Source organism: Podarcis melisellensis (genome assembly GCF_964234715.1).
Source record: "Podarcis melisellensis genome assembly, chromosome: 14".
Lineage (NCBI taxonomy): Eukaryota > Metazoa > Chordata > Lepidosauria > Squamata > Lacertidae > Podarcis > Podarcis melisellensis.
In genome coordinates, this window is record NC_138546.1 from 29,466,154 (window position 1) to 29,486,070 (window position 19,917).

Below are 19,917 nucleotides of genomic sequence, written 5' to 3' on the forward strand. Positions count from 1 at the left end.
ATTATCAGGGTTAAAGCTCGTCTGTTGGCTGACACGGACAGCCCATCACTTGTTCATCCTTGGCGTCGCCATCTCAAGCAACGGAGGCTCCTTCCTCCTTTTGCCCGTTGACTCCTTCCTCACCCCTGCTCCTGGCTGGCTTGCCTAGTAGAGACGTTACTTTCTTGACAGTGAGACAATTTCTTCTTGTTCTTCTTCTTTTCTGGGGTGGGCGCTGAGAGATAGGCCCTCCCTCGCTTTCCGTGTTCGGTGCTTTTCTCTCGCCTCTCCTCTTCTCTCCCCCCCCCAGCACCTCTCAATTATTTCCCCCCTCACAATTAACGTTCTCCTAACTTGACACTCCTACCCCCCCAACCCCCGTTTTGGTGCTGTCAAGCGCCGTCCCCCCTTTTTCTCCCTATTAATTCCAGACATTAATATTTTCTTTCACGCAAGTGCTGCCGTTCACCCGTGAAACAGTTTGAACATTATGTAGCTGTCAAGATACCTAGGGATTACCCGGCGTGCTTTGCCTCCGTAAGTGACACCGCCGAGGCCCTGCTTCTGAGATGTTTATTTTGAGAGTAAGCTGACAAGCATGAAGTCCTGATCCCAGGGAGGCAATCTCATTTAATTAAAAGGCTCTTTCATTATAGTTCGCCTCCCGCCGCCCACCCCCCTCAACCGCCCGCCAACCCGTTCCCCCCCCATGCACGCTTAAAAAAAAGAAAACTAACAGAAACAACAAAAACCCTTCGTTTTGCACGAACGGCATTGTTTTACAGTAAGGGAAGGCGGGGTAGCAGCCGTGGGGATGTTCCGGCAACCGTAAAACTTCCAACGTTGATGTGAGAAACGCAGAATATCCCCACAGAGAATGTTTTCCTCCCCTTCTCGAAGAGGAGAGGTTATTTGGGGATGGAATATTGCATTAGTCAAAAAAACATATTGTCTCTGTTCATTTCCTTTCTTCTTTTTAAAAAGTGCTTTGTTGTGCGGTTCTTGTTCCATTTAAGAAACAGATAAGCGAATGCGTTTGGACCAACCTGCTTTCAATCTCCTTATTCATGTTTTCATTCTACCAGTTGCTTCCCTGGCCTCCTCCAGATATAGCCTTTTTAATGTAGTTAATAGTTGAGGGACTTCTTTTTTTTAATTATTATTAATATGCTGGCAGCCTCTGCTTATCAGGGAGATAAAGGCCGGCTCTTCTCTCGAGCCTTCTTGTCTCCCCTTCCTTTATTTTATTTTTAAGAAAGGAGAGAAGAGACCGGAATATTTAAGAGAAATTAACAATAGAACGTAAGGCAAATCACCTCTGTTCATCTCATTTCTAAGCATTGAAACATCCTCTGGAAGGTTATTGGAAATGCTTAACGCTCAGCGGTATTATCTGTGGAGCTTTGCCCTTCCTTCTGTGAATGTGCAATGATAGTAGTTTCTCTTCCCTTGCATTAAATAAAGGGATATCCAGTTCTACGTTGGCTGATCCACAGGAGTCTATGGGTGCACTCACACCACATATTTAAAGCACTATGATGATGCTTTGGTTTTCCCCCAAAGAATTCTGGGAGCTGTAGTTTGTTAAGGGTGCTTAGTGTTGTTAGGAGGCCCCTATTCCCCTCACTGAGCTGCAATTCCCAGAGCTGCTTATCTTGAGAGGGAACTCTGGGAATTGTAGCTCTGTAAGGAGAATGGGGTCTCCTAACAACTGTTAGCACCCTTAACTACAGCTCCCAGAATTCCTTAGGAGGATCCATGGCTGTTTAAAGTGGAATCATAGTGCTTTAAATATATGACGTGAATAGAACATGGCATCTCTCTGTCTCTCTCTTTCTCTGACTGAGGTGGGAATGGAAATGTGTGAAAACATACAACGACTGGAAGCAAAGCAGTATGTCCCCCAAAAACTGTTGCAGGCACCGGCAATATTGAGAGCAGAATTGCCTTGTCCCATATTCAGCCACTCAACTGCTTCAATCTGAGGAGGTGGCAATGTTACAGGTGGAACACAATACTCATTCCGCACTTGCAAGAAATCAATCCATTTATAAACTTGGAAACCAATCAGAGGTTTTCTTACAGTCAAGTGGCACGTAAATTTTGTTAAAGAAACAGTGCTGAAAGTGGCCGTGCGTTATGTATTAATTATTCCTTACAATATATTTATATATATTGATTGTAAAAGCAAAACAAACCTCAACGTGTTTCGTGGAAAGAATAAAACAATGAAATTTTCAGCAAAAAAAAAAGCCCAGTTAAAAACAAGAATTCAAAACCTCAAAAAATAATAAAAACCAGCAATAAGCTGAAAGCCAGATCAAAACACATTGTCAGCATTCTAGATTTCTGGGTAAGGTAAAGGTAAAGGTCCATTAGGTCCAGTCACAGACAACTCTGGGGTTGCGGCGCTCATCTTGCTTTACTGGCCGAGGGAGCCGGTGTTTGTCCGCACACAGCTTCATGTGGCCAGTATGACAAAGCCACTTCTGGTGAACCAGAGCAGCGCACGGAAATGCCATTTACCTTCCTGCCGGAGTGGTATCTATTTATCTACTTGTACTTTGACATGCTTTCGAACTGCTAGGTTGGCAGGAACAGGGAAAAAGTTTTTAGCAGGTGCTGAAAAGAAAACAGCAAAGGAGTTTGCCTGATGCCAATCGGCAGGGAGTTCCAAAGTGTGGGTGGCGCCACATTAAAAGTTTGATTTCTTACAAATGCGGAATGAGTAACAATGCCAGTTCCATCTCTAACAGCACTGATACCATCACAATCACAAATCACCATGAATGTACGATAAAAAGGACATCTGGAGAGGTCCCTTAATTAACTTAATCCTCTTCTCATTGTAGAGTGCCAAGATACACCGTTTGGGAATTACTGGTTTAACCTGATAGCTGGGATAATGTTTTCTAGATCAACTGAATTTTCGTTTTTTCCTTGTTCAGGTACGAGTGACCCTTATGTGAAGTTTCAGCTGAATGGGAAAACGCTTTTCAAAAGCAAAGTCATCTATAAGAACCTGAACCCTGTTTGGAATGAAACTGTCATAATTCCAATACAGGCCCTTGACCAGAGACTTTGCGTGAAGGTAAGCAGCCACTGAATTTTGTTTAAAATGGCCTGGGGAAGGCTGGCTTTTGACCACATTAAGCTAGAACCTCAGGTATGACAACCCTATCTGGATGCTGATAACTTTCCTTTGATCATCCATGCTCCGGCAACCATCCTCTCTGGATTGCTGCGGTGCATTGTATATGAGGTTGCCTTTGAATGTCCCTGTTATCATCAGAGAAATGTTGGAGGGTATGGGAAGGTAGTCTAGGAGCTTCACTTGGGCCCCAAGTGTTTAAAGCAGTGTTATACCACTATGAACAGTCATGGCACCTGCCCCCCAAAATGCTGGGATCTGTGGCTTGTGAAGAGTTCTGCTGAGATCAATCAAAATGTTTATTCGGCTTTACGCCCATCATGAAACACACACCCACCCACCCACACAAAAAACAGCGGACTCGTACAAACCACAAATAATATAACACAATTCACAACTCACAAGGGCAGATATTAGCCATTCATAAGAAAAGATTAATATTAAGATTAAAAATTTTAGGCACTACATTAAAATCAATATCTGATGTCATTATAGAAAATTCTTATAACTATCAATAATCAGCTAACCTTCCATTCCGTCTCTTGTACGAGAGGACGGCTGTTAGGAATTTAGCAACCTGTAGGGTCATATAAGGATCTGCTGAGAGTCATTTGGTGATCTCCAAATCCCCTTACAGAGCTACAGTTTTCAAAGTGGCTTGACATCTCAGCCCTCATCTCAGAGAAGAGTCTGGTTATAGCTATGCTAGATTTTAGTGTGCATTTGAGATTCTCGTTTTAAATGGTCTTATTTATCATTTGTTCATCGCTCCGCAGACACATGTTACGGGTGGCTCGTAGATAGAATAAATACACAAATGAAACCTCTCACACCTGAGGAATTATCTTTGAGATGTGCTGTCTACAAGCAGATGGCATCTTGAAAATGCAGAACAAATGATGTTCTCGACTGACGTTGATTCGATTTGAGAATGGCCTTGGAACTTTGCAATTCCCCTCTGTGTTTTTTCTCTGGGTTAACATATTTGGAGACAGAATGAGTTTCTACTCAGAGTGGCCATAGACTAATCTATTGTAGCCCTCCACCCATAAGTAGAGTTTACTACATAGCAACCCCCAGACCATTTCCTGTATATCTAGATAGGTTCTAATTCTCAGCGTAGTTCTTTTCCTGATGGAAAGAAAGCAAGACCAGACCAGCACTTTCTCAGGAGTGCCACTCTTAATAGGAAGGAGCTAGATTTTTATAGTATTTCAAAAGCCTGCCTAACTACCAGTGGTGATGGGAGGGAAACCCCCCCCAAATCTGTACATAATAGGCAAGGTTTGTATTCTTCTGTCAGCAATTTCATGATTTTCATGCAGAGAAGGCTTTGGGTTCATTCCATGAGTTGAATAGGATCCAAAATGCAAAAGTCTGATTGGTCCTAGAACAATAGGATTCAGAATGCAGCAGTCTGATTGGTCCTAGAACAATAGGATCCAGAATGCAGCAGTCTGATTGGTCCGCAGGAGCCACCCAATCCAACTCCAGGTGGAAGTGAATCCACAACCTGATTGGCCTACAGGAGAATCCCAGAATTAGCCAATCACGTGGGGCCTATTGTGTAAATTATGTATATAAAGCAGACATTTTGGGGGAACTTCTATTCCTCACTACTATGAGCTGAATAAAGAGCATGAAATCCACACTCCACTCCAAGTATATTTCAAAGGCATTTAAACATTGGGTTAGGAAGGACTTGTTTCTGAAACTCTGGAGAGCCCCTGCCAGTCTGTGAAGATAGTGCTGAGCTAGATGGATCAGAATCATAGAATCATAGAGTTGGAAGGGCCAACGGTCATCTAGCCTAACCCCCTGCAATGCAGGAATCTCAGCTAAAGGAACTTGACTTTGGTACAAAGGAGCTTATAGTCTTAACTTTCTGTTGAAAACTGTCTCTTATCCATAGAACAAGCCTTCACAATAACAGTTGCAAGCACTGCCTATAGAAAAAACACACCTATTTCTGGGCATAATCTCAATGAATAGTTTTAACTATCGGTATGTTAGGAACCATCTGTCTGAGGGTGGCAAAGGCAAGCTTTATCCCTTAAAAAAACAAACAAAAAACTAGCAACTTTAAAAGTTAACAGCTTGTCAGGTTTTCTTATTTCTTTTGAGTATTTCTTCAAAGAAAAAATGTGTTCATACTTTTTGTTTGAAACTTCCAAATCTGCATTTAAAAAATTAATAATTACAAATTGGTTTTAGGGAAAATTTGAGTTGTTTTGTTGACAAAAGTGAACAAAATATATTTAGGGTTTTTTTTTGGGGGGGGAGAGAAGTGCTATGAATACACCTCAAAACTTCTCAGTGGCTTTATTTACACGTAACATGAAACCATGGTTAGCTCAACAAACATCGAGCCATCTCTCAGATGAGCAAACACAGGCCAATTTGCTTCTCCAAAGCTGGGTTTGTTTTCCAGTTATCTTGCCTATAGCCTGTTGAATATCTGAACTGTTAAGTTGTGGGTGAACATATCAGACGACACAGCGATTCTTCAAACACCTCTTGTTTATTCACAGGCCAGAGCAGAACTGAGCTGAACTGAAGGGTTCAGCCAGCCTGCTTATATAGAGCTCCACTAGAACGCAACAGTAACCATTTTCTGTAACTATCCAATCACTGAACATCACTTTCAATCCCTTATTTGCATATGTGGACCTGAGTGAAAACTATCTACAGTATCCCCCTGCTGGCCCAGGGTGAGAACTTCAGTACATAACATGAACTGGGATAGCCAAACAAAGCATGACTGAGCAGAATAGTTGGGCTCAAACCATTGCCAAAGTCAAGTTTAAAGCAAGCCATGGTTTGTAAACCAACAACAAACCTTGGCTTTGCATCATTTCAAGACGACAAGCCAGGTTAGTCTGCTTGTCTCGGTTCAGGTATTCAAACAAGCCACATGCTAGCTAAACAAACCACAGCTTAGTGTTTTGAACCAAGCCAATAAACAACAATAAAAAATGCGATCAACAGTTGCATTTCACGTGAATTCCAGAGCCTGACGTAGAACTGAATGATAACAAATAGCTCTTTTATCTGAAACGCAGAAATTGATTCCAGGTGTCCAGATACATATTTCTTTTCCCACTTCTCCTGTTTCCATATGCATCAGGTGTATGATCGAGATTTAACCTCTTCAGACTTTATGGGTTCGGCGGTTGTCATGCTGGGTGAACTGGAACTGAACAGGTATGCTTAGAGCTTATTAAACATTAATTTGATTTACTTAGGGATGCTGGTTATCCATTCTGTGAGACTCGAAATGCTAAAACTTACAGAATTCCAATTTAGCTTGCTGAATCTTCTCTCTCTTCTTCTTTTAAAATTAAACCATGAGAAATGCATAAACTCTTCAAATTTACAGCTTGCATTTGAATTTTAAGGGGATATTATTTAGAAATTTGATATTACGTTTCCTCTAAGAGTCTTAAATGAAGAATTGGGAAATTGGGAAAAATAATAATGACCCCCCCAAACAAACAAACAAAAAACAAAAATAAATTAGGACATTGATAAGTGCTTAGTTACCTAAATTCATATACAGTGGAACTTTGGTTCTCAAACACCTTGGTATTCAAATGTTTCAGCACCCGAATGCCGAAAACCTGGAAGTAAGTGTTTTGGTTTCTGAACATTTTTCGGAAGCCAAACATCCGATGCGGTTGTAGGCTATTGTTTCCAGGACGCCTGCGCAAATTGGAAGCCTTGGTTTTTGAACGTTTCAGAAGTCGAACCATTCGGAAGTTTGAGAATCAAGGTTCCACTGTATATTTAATATACTTATTTCAATACGCTGTATAGGTCTGTACAATTTTTTATTACTTGTGCCAATACCCTTTCTCAAATTTATGAAAGAAATTTGCAAGCAAATTCAAATTAGAATTTTGTTAATAATGTTTGTCTCTAAATTCATATAAGCTCTGTGGTACACAAAGTGTGGGTTCAACTCTAGGTCACTGTGATTCCACCCCCATCATTCAGCCTGGACACTGAGGTCCAGCTCTGAGGGCCTTCTGGCGGTTCCCTCCCTGCGAGAAGTGAGGTTGCAAGGAACCTAACAGAGGGCCTTCTCGGTAGTGGCGCCCACCCTGTGGAATGCCCTCCCATCAGATGTCAAGGAAATAAACGACTATCTGACTTTTAGAAGACATCTGAAGGCAGCCTTGTTTAGGGAAGTTTTTAATGTCTGATGTTTGATCGCATTATTATTATTATTATTATTATTATTATTATTATTATTATTATCATTAATTCTGTTGGGAGCCGCCCAGAGTGGCTGGGGAAACTCAGCCAGATGGGTGGGGTATAAATAAATTATTATTATTATTAATGTTCTTTATTATCTCCTTGGCCTCAAAACTTTGTCCATTCTTCTTTCTATTCCCTTTGGTCTCTCATGCAGACACCTGCCTTTTTCTTTATAATAACTGCTCTAGAACAGGGCTGGCAAAACCGTTGTCCTCCAAATGTTGTTGGACTCCAATTCCCATCAGCCTCAGGCAGCATAGCTAATGGTCAGGATTGATGGGAGAGGTAGTCCAGCAAGACCTGGAAGGCCACAACTGCCCCACCTCTGCTCATTTAAATAATATGTAAATCATGCACATTAATAGTAACAGGCTATGGAGAACAGAAATAGCATCTTAGTGGCACCATATTGGTGGCTGTCTGCTGTGATCTTAAAGGCAGTCTTTGGCTAAATAAACTCTTCTTTTCCACTTTCAGGACTAGTGAGTTGACCCTAAAACTGGAAGATCCAAACAGCTTAGAGGATGACATGGGTGTGATATTGTTGGACGTGAGGCTTGCTGTGAAACAAGGAGATGTTAAAAGAAATGTAAGTGGTTCAAGAGATGGCTCGCTTATCCTTCTCCAGGAAAAATAACTGGCATCAGGACAGGTGGGAAGATGGTCAAGTGTCCCTGGCAGGGCATGGAGGCAGGTAGGACAGGTGCACTGCATTCAGTGGGGCCCCACTCTGTGCAGTGCCACAGTGCAGTGGCAGAGCACATGATTTGCATGCAAATGATGGTTCCAGACACAATCCCTGACTGCTTCTTTGGAAACGGCAACTTAACTACCTGCTTCTCCCTTTACTCCTTGCCATAGCATCCCCCACCCCCCTAGAGCTCAACAAAGCCACCCCTCCCTCTCTTGTTGTTGTTGTTTAGTCGTTTAGACGTGTCCGACTCTTCGTGACCCCATGGACCAGAGCATGCCAGGCACTCCTGTCTTCCACTGCCTCCCGCAGTTTGGTCAAACTCATGTTGGTAGCTTCGAGAACACTGTCCAACCATCTCGTCCTCTGTCGTTCCCTTCTCCTTGTGCCCTCCATCTTTCCCAACATCAGGGTCTTTTCCAGGGAGTCTTCTCTTCTCATGAGGTGGCCAAAGTATTCGAGTCTCAGCTTCAGGATCTGTCCTTCCAGTGAGCACTCAGGGCTGATTTCCTTAAGAATGGAGAGGTTTGATCTTCTTGCAGTCCATGGGACTCTCAAGAGTCTCCTCCAGCACCATAATTCAAAAGCATCAAAAGCAATCAGCCTTCTTTATGGTCCACCTCTTACTTCCTCCCTCTCACTTCCTCCCTCTCTTAGCCCATGCCAAACCTCCACAGCTCACCTGGGCTGCTTGCCTGAGCTGCCCACCCAACTGCCCATCCCGCAATGGCTCAGCGGTTCTGAGGGTCCAGTTTTCAATGCCACATGTCTGTGGCCAAGCAGACTGCAGCATGATGGCATCATTGCATTTTCATTGTATGTAATAATACAACATAGTAGCTTTAAAAATTGTATTGTTTTTAGTACGTCTTTCTAGGCCTCCTATGAGACATTTGGTTGAAAAGGAGGTTACAAACATTTAAAATGTTCTATCTATGCTGTGCCTTTCTGAAAGCATTTGTAGAACTTAAGAATCTGCAGGAGATACAGTGGCACCACTGGTTATAAACTTAATTCATTCTGGAGGTCCGTTCTTAAGCTGAAACCGTTCTTATACTGAGGCGTGCTTTCGCTAATGGGGTCTGCCGCTGCGCATGCGCCTCTGATGTGCAATTTCCGTTAACATCCTGTGGCAAAGTTTGCAACCAGAAGCAGCTACTTCCGGGTTAGCAGAGCTCGTAACCTGAAGCGTTCGTAACCAGAGGTACCACTGTATGAGCTCTTCTCAAAGGCTAGGCTTAGTTGCTAACTATCTCCACCTTTTTGTCCATTTCTGCTTCCCTCCTCCTCTGCCCCATGGATGCTCTGTTTGGGGACGTGACAAACAGAGATGGACGAACCGAAGAAGGCGTTCTACCCCCAAGGTAAGTTGCCTGCCAGCTCCCCTCAATGTGCATCTGGAACTTGCAGTCTTGTTCTCCTGTCTTCTTCCCAAAGTTACTGATTTGGGTAACACTAGCGCACTGGTGGAATAACTGGAGAGGTGGATGAATGGAAAGCACGTGTTCCTCTTTTCTCCATTATTAACAAAATTTGGCCATTCATTTATTCCTCAGAATCCAGATTATATTCTTCCCAAAGTGTTTCCCCATCCTTTCCCATTTTTTTTAAATTTATGATTTTCAGTTATATACATTTCAATAGTTTCCCAATCATTTTAACATTTCAAAACTCGACTTCCTTCCCCTTCTTCCTGCAATTCCTTAAATTTATTTTTTAATATTTCCTGCATATTCTAAATTAACATACTCATTTATTCATGGACTTAAAATATTTACTCTTATAAAACTGCAGGTTATTGCAATAATCCTGCCACTGTTCTTATCTGTTTACAGTTAGTTTGTAAATATTCAATAAACCATTTCCATTCTTTTATAAAAAGTTTGTTATCTTGATTTCTTATTTTTCCAGTAAGTTTCACCATTTCTGAAAAGCTTCTTTTGTTTTGTTTTTTACTAATGTTATTTTAAACATCTTTTACAATTTATTATATATAATTTCCCCGTAAGCTTTAACCCTGATACAAGACCACCACATATGATAAAAAGTACCTTCTTTCTCTTTGCATTTCCAACACTTTTTGATTTATACATTTTTGCCTATTTTCTAGGTGTTAGATACCATTGATAAAACATTTTCATATAGTTTTCTCTTAAACCATAGCATGCTGTGGATTATATGTCCGTATTCCACAATCATTCCCATGTCTATTGCCCAATGTATCATTGAGGATTTTCCTCAACCGTTCTCAAAGGAGTTCAGGGTTGGCATCTCAGCCCTATATTTGATCTCTGCAACAGCCCTATAAGGTAGTGCCCTGTTCTCTTCAACCGCCATTCAGTTTTGCTTTATTTCATTGGCCTTGGAGATCCCTCAGAAAGAATCCGGACTTCTAAGTTCTGGTCTTCACAGTCCATCTAGTTAAAAAAACCCCCTCCATCTCTCTCAGGTTTTTTTCGTGGTAACTTTTCATGTGTTATTTCTATATTTCTTTTTTTAAAAATAAATAAATAAATAACTGAGACAAAACTTTTGATAGATTGCTTAGTTTGCAAGGTTCTGGGAAAAGTCTCGGGATCTTTCTCCCCCTCGTGCCATTGCACACAAATGAAATTTAACAGTTTCCAAAGAGGGTGAACCAAGTGAGTGTAGGAGAGGCAAAATTATTATTTTGCAAAAAGAAACAAGAGGAGAGAAAGCAGCAGAGGGGAACTCCAAACCTTTTGCCTTTTTCTGTTGCTGTCACTAGAGGGTGGAAGAATGTCAGTACTTCATACAGAAGGCAGAGTTTGGGATCTGGAGCGAGCTCTTAAGACAAAACAACAGCTCCTGCAACTGTCTGAGAGGCAGTAAAGGATTTCCCAGAAAGACTACCTGGGCAACACTTGACAAAGCCATATTTCCTGGTTTATTGATTTTCTTGCCACACTAAAAAAAACTGGCTTTGTACATCAATAACTTTCTTTAGTTAGGAAATGCCAGCTTGTGGAAACATTACTGGCTCTTTCCCACCTCCCACTCCCATTTTTCTTCTTCTTTTTCATTTTTTTTTTATGTGTGTGTGCACGCACATGGTGGAACATAAAGGCTACAAAAGGAAAATTGTGTGCTGGGGGAATTTGGGTATCTCAGGGAGGCACGGGAGGTTATGGAAGTATGGTCAGGAGGAGCCTGATGGGGCAGAAGAAATGAGGATGGACTGGATTAAGAGACCAGAAGGAAATAAAAAAAAAAAAACCCAAGCACTCTAATGGATCCATATACTTGACACTGGTGTATTCCCCCCACCCCACATCACCTCCGCCGCTGCAACACTTCTGACATCTGACAATGTATTAGAAAGAGGAAGAACTCAATATTATTTTCTTCATTTCTGAACGAGGTGACATGATAGAAGTATTTAAAATTATGTATGGTATGGAGACAGCGGAGATATATATTTTTTCCTCCCTCACTTTATTGTAACACAAGAACTTGGCGATGACCAGTGAAGCTGAAAGTTGGAAGATTCAGGACTCGAAAGAGAAGGTACTCGTTTACACAGTGCATACTGAAACTATGGAACTGGCCAGCATCTTTGATGGCTTTAAAAAAGGATTAGACCATGGGTAGGCAAACTAAGGCCTGGGGGCCGGACCCAATCGCCTTCTAAATCTGGCCCACGGATGGTCTGCAAATCAGCATGTTTTTACATGAGTAGAATGTGTGCTTTTATTTAAAAAGCATCTCTGGGTTATTTGTGGGACATATGAATTCATTCTTTTTTTTTGTCTTCCCCCCAAAAAATATTGTCCGACTCCCCACAAGGTCTGAGGGACAGTGGACCGGCCCCCTGCTGGAAAGGTTTGCTGACCCCTGGATTAGACAAAATCATGGGGGATAAGATTATCAGTGGCTGGTAGCCATGATGCCTATGTTCTGTTTCCAAGATCAGAAGCAGTAATGCTTCAGAATACTAGTTGCTGGAAACCACAGCAAGGCAGGAGTGTTGTTTGACACAGGTCCTGCTTAAGGGTCCCCTGTAAGCATGTGGTTGGCCCTTGTGAGAACAGGATGCTCAACTAGATGGGGCTGCTGGCCTCATCCATTAGACTTTTGCATTCTTATTTTATTCCGTGAATCGTTTATTCTGTGAATTAAGTTATTATGTCCCTTTTAAGGACATGCTGTCTCATTTATGGACGATGCTTTCGTTTTTGAAGCTCTCTTGCACGATGAGGCTGAAAGGGGTGTCCTGTAGTGGTTAAAACATCGGGTCTGTAGTTTAGTGGTAGGACATTTGCATGCAGAAGGTCGCAGCTTCAACTCTCAGGTAGGACAGGGAGTGTGTCCTTGCCTAGAGATCTGTTGCAAATCATGGCAGACAATGCTGAGCTAGATGGACCAAGGATTTGACTTGCTATAAGGCAGCTTCCTATGTTCTCATTCTAAACAATATCACAGAAGTGTCATCTAGCCCATGCAATGCAGGATCACAGCTAAAGAACCCCTAGCAGATGGCCACCCAACCTCTGCTGAAACATCTCCAGTTCAGGAGAGTCCACCACCTTCCGAGGGAGTCAGTTTCACTGTTGTACAGCTCTTTGTGTCAGAAGGTTCTTCCTACTGTTTAGTTGGAATCTCCTTTATTGTAATTTGAATCCCCTGGTTTGGGTGCTCCCCTCTGGAACAGGAGAAAGCAAGCTTGCTCCATCATCCATGTGACAGCCCTTTAGATATCTGAAGATAGCTATCATCTCACCTCTCCATATTTTTTTCTCCAAGCTAAACACACCCAACTCTCTGAACTGTTCCTAATCAGACTAGGTTTCCGATGCATTATAATTTGGGTCGGTGTTCTGCACCCATTCCAGCTTGTCAATACTGTACCCTTAAACTGTGGTTCCCAGAACTAGACACAGTATTCCAGGTGGGGTCTGACCAAGGTAGACTAGAGCAATACTATGACATCCGTCGATCTGGACATTATACTTCTGTTGATGCATCCTAGAATAGCATTAGGGTTTTTTTTTTTGCTGCTGCATCACACTATTGACACGTCAAGCTTGTGATTCACTAAGATCCTTTTCACATGTACTGATATGAAGTCAGGTATCCCCACATCCCATAACTGTGTATCTGCCTAAGTGCAGAACCTTACATTTGTCCCTACTGAAATTCATTTTGTTAAGGTTATGTTGAAGCCTGATTCAACCTTCTGAGGTGTTAGCTACCCCTCCCAGTTTGGTGTCATCTGCAAAGTCTATTAGCATCCCCTCAATTCCGTAATCCAAATCATTTATAAAGATATTCAGCACCTCCAGGCCTAGAACAGAACTCCATGACAACCCACTTGTCATTTTTTTTGAGGGATGACAAGGAACTATTAGTGGGCAGTCTTTGAGTTGGGTCAGTCAACCAGCTACAAATGCACTTAACAGTAACGTTGACCAGCTCACATTTTACCAGCCTTACTGCAAGAAAATCATGGGGGACTTTGTCAAAAAGCCATACTAAAATCTGGATACGTTACATCCACAGCATCCCCTGATCCACCAGACTTGTAAGATTAGTCTGGCTGCTGTACCTTCTCTTTCAGCAGGGCATCCACCTTACACTTGCTGCAGGTGTAGCTTCATGCATCAAGCAGGTAAATGAACAAGGCATAGGCGTTGTTCACCGCTGCTCCTGCTGCCTTGCTGTGCCTGTCTCTTGATCCTACATATGTGGAAACACAGCACTCTGGGCCTCAACCTTAAACTCTCCTGCTCAGTGCTTTCTCAAACACCCTTGTTTACTAGCCCTGTTCGCAACTTTTTGCTGTGAGCTCCCATAGACTTGAGAGCAGCTGTGTAGAACTGGTGGCTGCTGACTTCTTGGGAATTACAGCTCTGTGAAGAGTAAGCTACAGTTCCCAGAATTCTTAGGAGGCAAAATGTCATTTAAATATGCTTTAGATTCATGTTCTGTACGCAGCCTAAATGCAAGTATGCACAAATATGACTTTATATGTTGTGTGAGTGTGTTCTGGAGGGAGAGCAAGTTGAAAATGAAATTGCGCTCGAAGAACTCCAGTGTTCCTCCAATATTATCTCCAAATCAGAGGTCAATTTTTTTTAAAAAAAATGAAACCCCTTCTTCCCTCTTTTCCCTCACACCCCCCTGTTCTCTGAGTCTGGATTTCACTGACAAGGAAATTACTTCAAGAAATGACCCAACATTAGTGTGTGTGTGTGTGTGTGTGTGTGTTGTTTTGCCTCTCTGGGAGTGAGTTTCAGCTATCCTCTCCCATCCTAAGAAAAGTATAAAGAAAAAGGGGAAGAGAAAAAGGTGAGGGGAAAACAGGCTAGGTTTGGAGGAGAGGGGGGCCTCACTTTGGATTTTAAACACAGTGAGCTTCGCACATCAAACAGGGCTGTGCTTTGCGCTAAAATGTTCAAAGTACGGTGGAGAGAGATAAAGGGCTTTGATGGGATGTGGATATTTCCCAGGGACATTGCAAGCAATAATCCAGATGTTCTGCTGTAACGCAACGAGTGTCCACGGATAGAGCAGGAGGTCCCAGCCAAGTGCAGCCTGCTGGAGGGCCTTGGCCTCTCCTCTCTCATGCTGTTCTGCCATATGGAAGCAATCTCCCAGCCCCTTTTAATGGCCAGCCTCAGATTCCGTTTTCACAGGCCTCACAGAACCTAAGTGGGCCTGTTTTTATGGACAAGTTAGAAAGAAGCCTTTCCAAGACAAACATCCAATTGCGAGGGGGGAGCGGGGAAGAGCGGAATTAGGACATACCAAGCCGCAAAATTATTTTAGAGTATATTTCACGGAAGCGGGGCTGTTTTTCTTTGGCAATTGGCAGATTGTAGGCTTGCCCTTTGATCCTTTGGGGACATTTCCCCCATTTCCTTTTAACAAGGGGGAGTAGAAGGGTGCGGGGGGGGGGTGAGGCTAGAGCAAAAGAAAATGGGATTTCAAATAGTTTGCTGCTTTTAGGGAGAAAACGATCAGTGGGGACTTTGAAGTATGTCCATGGGAACGGGCAGGCTTTTGGTTTTTTTGTCCTGTGAGACAAAACCTTAAAAAGAAAAAGAAAAAAAACCCTCTGCAGCTGGATTTATGAGATCTCTCTCTCTCTTTTGTTAAAAAAGTGGGAGTTCTTAGCTTGGTACAAGGAAAGTCAAGATGTGTATTTCCAGTGGAATGTCGTGATTGTACAGAAATAAATGGATCTGTGTGTGGGATTGCAGAAGGCATGGATGCTTAGTTTACAAGAAAAAATTCGGCACGCTATGTGCTTGTGTCTGGGAGAGAGAGTGCACACACAGTTCTCCTGATTAAGACATTTTGATAAAGGTTTGTCAAGCAACAATTGTTTAAAAAGGCCAGTCTCTTTTCTGAGCTTTTCCGCAGGTATCGTTTTATCTAGAGGTGGTCCAGACATGCATAAACATTGCTTGATTTGTTCTATGCTTGATGACTGGGCAAGTTAATGTGGAAATTTTCTGAGGCATTGCATTTGAGCCAATTAGAGAAGTTCTGTCTCTGATGGGAGCTGTTAGTGAGCCATCACAGATATGCAGGTCACCATGTGATGTTACCTGCAGTTATCAAGGGGTGACTGTGTATGAGAGAGTGGGAGAGAGAGAGAAAGAGATTTTCTGTAATGGCTCCGAACATCATCTTGACACCCTGGTCTATGCCCCTGGACCATGGCTGGCAGCCATTAAGGCTAGGACATTCTATTTGGTGTTGACCAATTTGCTGAATGTTTTGCCAAGTGAAAAGTCAGACCCACTGCTATGTAGTCTATGTTGGAGAAAAGCAAATACATTTCCTTCTCTTGAGCTTCTAGTTAATGCATGTGTTACTTTAAACCACATGATGACTCTGCTTGAGCCTCTGTGTGTCTCAGTTACTAAATCCACCTCAAAAGGCTGAGCCACTTTGTTGTTCTCTCCAGACAAGATGTCTGCTGCTTTTGTTCTCTGATCTGCACTCACTCTGTAAATAGTTCCTGCATGAATAAAGCCTTTGAACTCCAGAAACAGTACAAGCTTATTCGAAAACTGGGACTTTGGGGATGCTTGGCAAGCTTTTTAGCCCTTCTACTGAACATGTGTGTTTGTGTGTGTAGATATAGATATATGCAGTGCTCCCCCCCTAAAAACAATGTTTAGGGGTACTCTTGTTTCCGCCTGAGACTCAGGAAACACTGGGAAAGGAAAGGAATCCGCCATCGGGGGTAGCAACGGAACTGATGATTCACCATGCTAGAGAAGAAACTAAAAATTTTAAAAATTTAGTTTCTTCTCCCATTAGATTCACAAAATGTTTAATGCGTACCCCCAGAAAAAAGCACTGGATATATGTTTGCATATGTATACTTATTTTTTAGAAAACAATGTATGCCCAATGTATACATGGGGAATTTATGGAATTGTGCTCGTCTCACCTTTTTTCAGGCAAGTGTCATTCGATCCATTAGGCTGACAGATTCCTGGCGGAAGAGCCAGCTGTGGAATGGGACAGTGACCATTGCCTTAATAGAAGGGAAGCACATCCCTGCAGGGGGCATGGCACAGATATTTGTTTTGTTGAAAATGGGAGAGCAAAAATACAAGAGCAAGGTAAGCATGCTAATGGAAAGGGCTAACCACTGATGTTTGTTTCTCTTAAGCGTCTGGTGCTGGTGGCGGTCGTTGTGTGTGTGGCTTCTCCAATAACCTCATTCCACTAGATATTTAGCACACCTTGATTCTGAAATGTAAGCACACAGCAAAGGAAGCTAACTATGAAAGGGCAAAATGAAGCATTTTCTGGATAGCTAATCATGGATGTTCAACTGTAAATTTTTTTTAATTGAAATGCAGCTCAGTGTCTGTGTTCGTATTGTGGGTGCTGCCAGCTTCTTTAGAGCAGAGCGGGCGTTTAGCCCTTGCCACCCCATTATCAAGATTAAACGCAAAATAACACATCCTCAGGTTGGGGGGGGAGAGAAGTTTGACTCAGTTGGCATTTAATGACAAATCCACCTGTTTTGCACTTTGCAACACAATAGGCGAACTGAAACACCAAAGCCTTCCTCCAAAATTTGCACTTTTGAAGTGGAGTTCTCTAGTCACATGATGTGTAAGCGGTTTAAGTCATGCTGGCCACATGACCCAGAAAGCTGTCTGTGGACAAACGCCAGCTCCTTTGGCCTGAAAGCGAGATGAGCGCCACAGCCCCATAGTCACCTTTGACTGGACTTAACCGTCCAGGGGTCCTTTACCTTTACGAATATGTGTAGTAGAGTAAAGTCTGCATGCTAAGCAGATGCTCTACCACTCAGTTATGGCTCTTTTCCCTCAGGAGCCACACAACAGTTGATCGTACCTGCTTCAATATGGCTACCTCTCGGCGTGTTTTACATTTGCACACCTGTTCAATTTGTGTGTCAAAGATTTAAGTCCTCTGGGGTCGACCTTTTCCTGCTCCAATGTTTTATGCCCTAAATATTGATTGTTTTAGATTGTATTTGTGTTCTCTCCCCTCCCCCTTTTGTTTCGGCAGACTGAATTTTATTTATTTGTTTGTTTTAACAAAGGCAACAACCTTTTGAAAGAAAAGTAAACCTTGTAACTGCATGTTTTCTAGACACTTTGTAAGAGTGCAAATCCACAGTGGAGGGAACAATTTGATTTTCACTACTTCTCTGACAGGAAGGATGTGTTGGAGATTGAGATCTGGGGAAAGGATAACAAAAAGCACGAAGAAGTTTTGGGAATGTAAGTTTTTTCCATCTCTCTCTTTAAATATGTGTTTTGTGAAAGCCTTGAATATGAATGAAGTTGATGGGGGGAACAAAATGTGGAATAATCTCTCTTGCTCACTCGTTCACTCGCTCTCAGTGTATTTATTTATTTGTTGTGTTTTTATCCCACCTTTTCCTCCAAGAAGCTCAAGGTGGCATATGTGGTTCCCCCTTTCTCATTTAACCCCCCACAACATCCCTGTGAGGTAGGTTAGGCTGAGAGGCGGTGACTGGCCCAAGATCACCCAGTGAGCTTCATGGCTGAGTAAGGATTTAACCTGGGACCTTTCGCTTGTGAAACAGATGCTTTACTACTGGTCTGCAACCATGCAGTCTGCAAGAGATTACTCTTATTTAGAGGCGTATATATGTAGTGAGCCCAGCCATGGGGAATAAAGTCTGCTTCTGCATAGCCCCATTCTCCCTTTGTCTGCTTCTTTGTCACTCTAGAATGTGATTCTGTGAACTGTACCACTTGAATTTGCATGGCACGCAATGACTGCTGTGTTGGGTGCAGTCAAAAACAGCTGCAGGTGCCAGGTTGTGGAAGAGGAATTGATGGTGAAGCCACTCTGAGAATTGTACAGGGGCCTCCTAACAACTCTCCATACCCTTAACTACAACTCCCAGGATTCTTTGGGAGTTGACTGTTTAAAGTGGTATCGTAGTACTTTAAATGTATGGTGTGAATGTAACCCATGCCACATAACCTATTTAGAACATCCCACACCTTCTGTTTTAAAAGTGTATATCCCCGCACATGCATATCTGTGGGCAACTCATGGCAGTCAACAATCTATGTATAATAAGCTATTTCCTAAATACCAAAAGAGCTGGGGTGGATCTACACATAGGGGGGAAATGCTATAAATAAGTCAGAAATTGAATTGTTATATCAAAAGTAAAAAACAAAAAAGAAACGCTATGGAAAATTGCATAGAATATTTTTTTACTCTCCAGCGCCATCTGGTGTTGCATGTTTATAACACATTCAAAATGTGGTTCTTTGGGCTATTGTAGCTGAGTCCCTGGTCTATAGTATGTGGGGATTCTTCTGGATACATCTCTATCACTAGAGGCCAAGGTGACCTCAGTGTTTAGCAGTGCCTATCAGCCTATGGCTGCTTTTGGACTAGGGTAGCCTGACCTACTAGCTCGAAATGCACAGGTGAACTATGACCGTCATGTTAAACTGCCACTGGAAATATTGCACTGGCTGCTAATGAGCTACTTATCTGAGTTGAAGCTGTTGGTGCAGGTCTACAAAGGCTATATAGCTTGGGACCAGGATACCTGAAAGATAGTCTCACCCCCTCTATACCCAACTGATCACTGCACTTTGATGGCAAGGCCGTCTGCAGATACCAACTTATCAGGAGGTCTATTCCATACAATATAGGAATCAGAGCTTCAGGAGTGTAGAACCTGCCCTTTGGAATTCCCTTTCCTTGAATATTAGACTGACGACTGCTGAAAACCTTCCTCTTCCAACAAACCTTTTAATTGGAGGTGTTTATCCCAGTTTGCGAGTGCCGCAGGTGGCGCTGTGGATTAAACCACAGAGCCTAGGACTTGCCGATCAGAAGGTCGGCGGTTCAAATCCCCACGACAGGGTGAGCTCCTGTTGCTCGGTCCCTGCTCCTGCCAACCTAGCAGTTTGAAAGCACGCCAAAGTGCAAGTAGATAAATAGGTATCACTCTGGCGGGAAGGTAAACGGTGTTTCCGTGTGCTGCTCTGGTTCGCCAGAATGGCTTAGTCATGCTGGCCACATGACCCGGAAGCTGTACGCTGGCTCCCTCAGCCAGTAAAGTGAAATGAGCGCCACAACCCCAGAGTCAGTCACGACTGGACCTAATGGTCAGGGGTCCATTATCCCAGTTTGCATCTGTACTTCAAATTGTTTTTATATTTGTAATTGTTTGCATATATGGAATTGTTTTTACATATGGAGTTGTGTTTTTAGGCCATGTGTTTGCTGTGCAGTCACTTGGAGATATTTTATGGGACTCATAAGTGAAATCAAATCAATAATGAAATGAGCATAAATGTTTTTTAAAAAGCAT

The 19,917-nt window shown here is 42.6% G+C and overlaps 1 protein-coding gene across 7 annotated transcripts in view; it reads left to right on the forward strand.

Annotated features, from left to right (window-relative positions):
• Window positions 1-19,917, forward strand: part of MCTP2 (multiple C2 and transmembrane domain containing 2) — a 120,828-nt gene that overhangs the window by 37,987 nt on the left and 62,924 nt on the right. For all 7 annotated transcript variants that reach the window (XM_081888500.1, XM_081888501.1, XM_081888505.1 and 4 more), the window contains 6 exons: window positions 2,928-3,070; window positions 6,258-6,334; window positions 7,871-7,982; window positions 9,413-9,448; window positions 16,523-16,687; window positions 17,697-17,827. In XM_081888500.1, the coding sequence (XP_081744626.1) occupies window positions 2,928-3,070; window positions 6,258-6,334; window positions 7,871-7,982; window positions 9,413-9,448; window positions 16,523-16,687; window positions 17,697-17,827 (664 nt within the window). The remainder of the gene's footprint in view (window positions 1-2,927; window positions 3,071-6,257; window positions 6,335-7,870; window positions 7,983-9,412; window positions 9,449-16,522; window positions 16,688-17,696; window positions 17,828-19,917) is intronic.